Raw genomic sequence first — 5,561 nt, forward strand, 5'->3', positions numbered from 1 at the left:
GGTTGCTTTGGAGCGTCATTTTCTTTTTAACTTCTGTTCAATTGAACCACAGAAACATGAACTTTTATGGATTCATACTGGAGCTGTACAGGTGCTTCTCTAAAAATTAGAATATCATATATCACTTTATTTAAAAGTGAAAAATTCTATTAATTTAACGTACCGTTCAATATCAATAGGATTTGGATCATTATGGCTTACAACACTTGGAAATCAAAATCCAGTATCTAGAAATATTAGAATAGAGAATTTTGAGTTTGGTCAAAACACCAGCTTTCTGTGGTATTAGTTCGGTACATGTCAGTCTACAGGTCATTGGTCAAAGGCCCATGGGCCAGATGAATTTAGCCTAACCCTAACCCTGCATTTGGACTGGGAGAGAAAAACAAACAAAACACACCTTAAATCCAGCCTGGGTTTTCTTGTCGCTGCTTCAGTTTCCAACAAAGAAACAAAACAATTCTGCTTTTGTTTTTCTATTTTTTTAAATTCTGGACCTTGACCCTGAAGCTGCAACTCATTTAACAAACAGACAGTTGTGTCCATAAGAGCTGCAGTATCTTTGATGAATGAAACACATACATGTTAGCTGGCTCAGCGGGTTAGTCTCTGATCCTGGAAGCGGAAGAGAAAAAAAGGAAAAACAGGCACTACTAATCACTACAAAACATGACATTTTTAGCCTTCATAGTAATACTGAATTATAACTTAAATGCAAATAGAATCAAGCAGAAGAAAAAAATCCTCTTCACTTTAAAGACACCTGTGTAGAACTTCAAACTCTTCGGGACCTGAACTCTGCAGGTCCAATGGTAGAGCTGTTCAACTCTGCACTGTTGCACATTTCAGTGATTAAACAGAGATTCAAAGCAACTTACTGATCTGCCTTTTCTGCATCCAAACTTAGAAGTTCCTCTGTCTGGTGAGATTCTGCAGGCTTGAATGGCTGCTGGAGGATGAAGAGCAAGAGGAGGAGGAATAAGACCTGACACGTCTCCTCCCACCGCTTTCTACACAAGAAATAAAAAGATATTTTCGACTGTAAATGTGGAAGGGTTGTTGCTGTGTTTTTTTTTTTATGGTTCCCATGTTTCAGCTGTTCTTCTGCACAACCACATCTGGAGACAACACAACTAAAACAATTGTTGCCAGTTAACATACTTTCAAAATGATACAACTGAAATATAAAAACCGACAATGTTACGAACAAACTGTTGTTTATTGTTCCATCAATTAACCTTTTCTTTTATCTCAGTAAAGCTTTTGTGCATCATTTTTGATTCATGTTCACAATGATGTCAATGTCTCTGTGCAGTGATTAGCATTGTTGCCTCACAGCAAGAAGCGTTTGAAGGATTGACTCCAGATGCCCCTGAATGTGCATGTGTCAGCAGTGGAAGTCAACAATGATGGAGCTTCTCTGCACCACACCGCCTCATCTGGAAATCTCTCCCTATCTGAAGAAACATGTGGTCGCATTTTCCAGCGAAACTGAGAAGATATTTCCGGCAAAAGGAAATCTAAAGTCATTAAGAAAAGACCTTAGATGTCACAATAGCATATGGCAAAAGTCTCAGGCTAAACTTGGTTAGAGACCCAGTGGAAAGCTGTAACTTTTGGACCCTTACCCACAAACAGACTAACTGTACCTCAAAAGTAAAGATTGATTCCTTCTGTTTCAAAGGAATGTTTGAACATCTGGTAACATCTGGCTCTGAGTCTATTAGATGCCAACTCATCATATTATGTTTTACAAAAAAAACTAGTCTGATGTAAATAACAAATTGAAGCAATGGTACATGCTACAGGCCATTTGTCTAATGTTTGACACACTCCATAGTTCTGTATAATTCTGGTTTACATTTTTGTATTGTATTGTATTTTTGAAAAATTGTTTTATCCACTACTGGTCATCAGGATATTGTGTTTTATGTCCAACCCTTTATACCATCATCCTTGTCCTTTTCTAATTGTCATTTATTTTCTTCACCATTTGTTTGTGAAAGAGCCTGAGTTTGGTCAGTCAAACAAAAAACGAAACATTATTTCTATTAATTATTATTATTATTGGGTCTTCAGGTGGATCATTGAAAAAAGTTAAAGTTTAAACAAGAGCATTAAACTTAATACACATTATTAATCAATCATTAATCAATTAATTCTAAATCATTTTCATCCATAAATGGATTGACCAATTATTAGTTTTACCTTCCATGGCAGCATGACCTTTGACCAGTTCTTCCCACCTTGGCGTCTGCGGCACATAACTTCTCCTCTGACTTTGGGCTCTTGTAAGGCTCCTGAATTAGAAAAGACATTTGGTTTCAGGTGAGTGAGCTGCCTCTCCTGCTCACCTGACAACATCACACCTGTTCTATCGTCTTCCGGCTGCTTGTGTCACGTGGATAGTTTGGTCCAATCACGACCCAGTGACGTATCAGCGGGAAAGGCGGGTTATCTTAAAACAATACAGCTAGCTCAAGAATCCTCACCTGGCGGTCACAATGCTCCACCGACCGGCCCGAATGAAGAGTTTGGGGATTTAGTCAACGTGTTTTCTCTTGTAAGGACGATAACCGCCGTTAGAAGAAGCAGAATCTCACCTGTGTTAACGGACGTTGTGTCTCCGTCCGCCATTTTGTCTGAGCTGGAAGAGAGAAGGGAAACAACTCGGTACTAATAAATGTCTGAAGCCCATCTTAAAAACTTAACCGGCCCAAACAGACAAAAATAGAGATAAAGAAAAACTTTGCTGATCGCTGTAAAAGTCTTCGCTCCTTTCACCGGCGGCCCCTTTAAGACAGCCGCAGTTTGCGACACTTCTTGTCGCTTTACGGTGACGTCAAGTGAGCCGTGTGAGGTAAACATGTGGAGCAGTTAGCCGAAAAGACAGCCCTCAGGTGAGACTACAAACCTTTAATTCAGAAGATTTAGTCTGTGATAACACCAAAGGAGATGTTCAGCGAAGTAACGGTGGTTTGCATTCAGATAACTTCCGGGATACCAACCAACACTGTTAGCTTGTAGCTTAGTCGCAATACAAAGTAGGATTAAACACAGTATTTTGTAACTCAGTAAACAGACTCGGTTTTGTCAGCTTTATTCGGTGGTTGTATAGGTTAGTTCAACCCTCCGTTAGTCTAATGTACCAGAAACACAATCGAGCTGTGGCTTCAGGACGGAGTCCTCTTTGTAGGTAGGAACCGCAGTGAAGGTCCGTGCGTTGTTTCCTCATCATTTAGAACATGTTTACGGCTGCACATAATTTGGGATGTGCGGGGACATTCAGTGTTTTTATGGAGTTTGTTGTGAATGTTGTCTGTCGAAAAGGCCGGCCGGACGTGTGATTGTAAATATAAAACAGGAGAGAGTCTACAAACAAAACCTCGATCACTTTTTGTGACTGTTATCCATCTGAGTCAGGAAAGGTTAAGGTTTATTACAGCTGCTCTAGAATACGAATCTAAATTATCATAACATAATAAACTGCTCTACAAAGTCACACTGTAGTGAGTAGGCCTATGACTCTGTAAGACTAAGAGGAAATATACAACTATAAACAGGTAAGTATGAAGTTTGTGAACTTCTGCAGTGATGTCAATGTTTTCATTATTATTATTATTATTATTATTATTACCACAGAGGGTAACTGTCTGATAATGTGAGCCAGCTCATCCTGTTTAGTTTGATCTTTCGGTTCCTCCATTAATCAGGAACCATCTGTTTGTTTCTAATCCCATGATTTGGCTCTCTCTGTGGCAGAGGGACTGAACTGAAGCTGAGTGTTTCTTGAACTGGGGGCGTGTCAGTGCAAGGGGGTAATACGTGAGTAATCTGATTTGAGTGTGTCAGGAAGGTGAGGGTTTAAACCAGTACATTTTCTCCTCTCCTTATTAGTTTTGACCATTACCAGCTGAATAACCAGAGTCACTGAGGAATAATTTCTGCCCTTTTTCTATTTTCTTCAGTCAGGCACTGTGGGACTATAAAACACTGTACTGTTCATCGACACTTCTGAATTCTGTGATTTATGTAATTATTTTCTCTGAAATGTTTTCTTGGCAGGGACATTTTAAAACCCCAAAACATTCACATCAGTTGTAAAGTCGTTAAGGGTGGAAGCACCTAATTCATCCTAAACTAATTCATGTCTTTTACTTTTTCACCATCTTACAAGAAGGATAAACTCCTTGAGGTGAACCATCTGGTTTTCATGTTGCTTTTACCACAAAATACATGAAAAGCCTCAACAGGCCCGTGACACTTACACAAGCTGACCCCTCCCTCAGCTGAAGAAGAAATGAATAAATATCCCCACAGTTAAAACGCAGTTTACATGTCACCAGCATTACTATAAATCAATAAGATATCAATAACTAAAAGGTGCAGAAAGGAAACTGCAGATTGAAACTTTCTGTCCTCATCTCTGCAGATGGAGAACTACAGCAAAGCTCGGACAGTAGAGCAGCCATCTGTCTGTCCATTCCCCGGCCTCCCCCCTGACACGCCGGAGGTCCGTGTCAAAGACGGCAGCAAGATCCGCAACCTGTTGCGCTACGCTCTGAGCCGCATGGAGGCCAAACCCCGAGCTAGAGAGGAGGGGCGACCTGCACCAGAGGAGGGGGGCGTGGCTGTGGAGGGACAACAGGAAGCACCGGCCCGCCTGCTCTGCCAACAGATCATCTTCACTGCCAGCGGTAAGGGCGTGTCCAAAGCCATCACCTGTGCTGAGATTGTGAAGCGGCAGGTTAAGGGGCTCCACCAGCTCACCAAGCTGTTGTACAGCACTGTGGTTGAAGTCTGGGAGCCGCTGGAGCCCACCGCTGGCCTCGACAGCCTGACGGTCAGCAGGAATCTGCCCGCCATCTGGATCCTCCTCTCCCTAGAGCCACTGGACATCAGCCAGCCCGGATACCAGGCACCAGGCCGGTATGACACCCTGTGGGCTCAATCTGCTAGCAGGGAGGAGGCAGGAGGCTTCCCCAGACAGAGACCGGGACAAAGGCGGAAGCGTGGTGGTGGTGGTGGCGGTGGCGGCGGCGGCGGAAGAGGAAAAGGACCCGGCCATCAGACTGGACGGAGAGTCTGCTAAATGACAGTTGATGCCAGGTCAACTCTGAACATCCGCTCCAGAGAGATGATTGATTCACTGTACTGTGAACATTTAATTTAGATTATATTATTATTATTTTTGTTGTTATTTTGACTTGACAAAACAATCTGGTCAGCACCTGCATGTTCAGGAGCTTTTGATTCTTCATCAGTGACTAAACTGTCAGATTTTATTTTGTTTCACCTCATCTGGAGAAAAGTGAGACTGCGATATGAAGTCAAAAGCTCCTCATCAGTTGAGTGGATGTTGATCCCTGCAGTGGAACACTCTGATTAGTGAAGTGTGGACGAGTCGGCTGTGACTGAATTCACCTTCAGGACAGGAACCTGCCTGGATCTGTTTTGTTTCAGTTTCCTCTTTAGTGTTTGCCAGAACAACATCTGTTGAGGGCTTTCTCTGTGTGGCTTTTGGAAAAGATGAAAAATGCATTAAAGAGATTTTGTTTCTA

The 5,561-nt window shown here is 42.0% G+C and overlaps 1 protein-coding gene across 3 annotated transcripts; it reads left to right on the top strand.

Annotated features, from left to right (window-relative positions):
- The first annotated feature begins 2,487 nt into the window (after positions 1-2,487).
- Positions 2,488-5,561, top strand: rpp25l (ribonuclease P/MRP 25 subunit-like). 3 transcript variants are annotated; one of them, XM_029504812.1, is made up of 3 exons: positions 2,488-2,563; positions 3,763-3,825; positions 4,433-5,561. In XM_029504812.1, exon 3 carries the CDS (start codon positions 4,433-4,435, stop codon positions 5,090-5,092), a length of 660 nt encoding a protein of 219 aa, XP_029360672.1. In that variant the 5' UTR covers positions 2,488-2,563; positions 3,763-3,825; the 3' UTR covers positions 5,093-5,561. The 3 variants fall into 3 exon arrangements, with proteins under 3 accessions (XP_029360672.1, XP_029360671.1, XP_029360670.1); XM_029504810.1 differs by lacking the exon at positions 2,488-2,563 and adding an exon at positions 2,590-2,900; XM_029504811.1 differs by lacking the exons at positions 2,488-2,563; positions 3,763-3,825 and adding an exon at positions 2,589-2,900.

Source organism: Echeneis naucrates, chromosome 6 (genome assembly GCF_900963305.1).
Source record: "Echeneis naucrates chromosome 6, fEcheNa1.1, whole genome shotgun sequence".
In the NCBI taxonomy this organism is placed as follows: domain Eukaryota; kingdom Metazoa; phylum Chordata; class Actinopteri; order Carangiformes; family Echeneidae; genus Echeneis; species Echeneis naucrates.

What these genes read in the sequence shown, in the direction of transcription:
- rpp25l (XM_029504812.1), top strand. Translation starts at nt 4,433, where the DNA reads ATGGAGAACTACAGCAAAGCTCGGACAGTAGAGCAGCCATCTGTCTGT.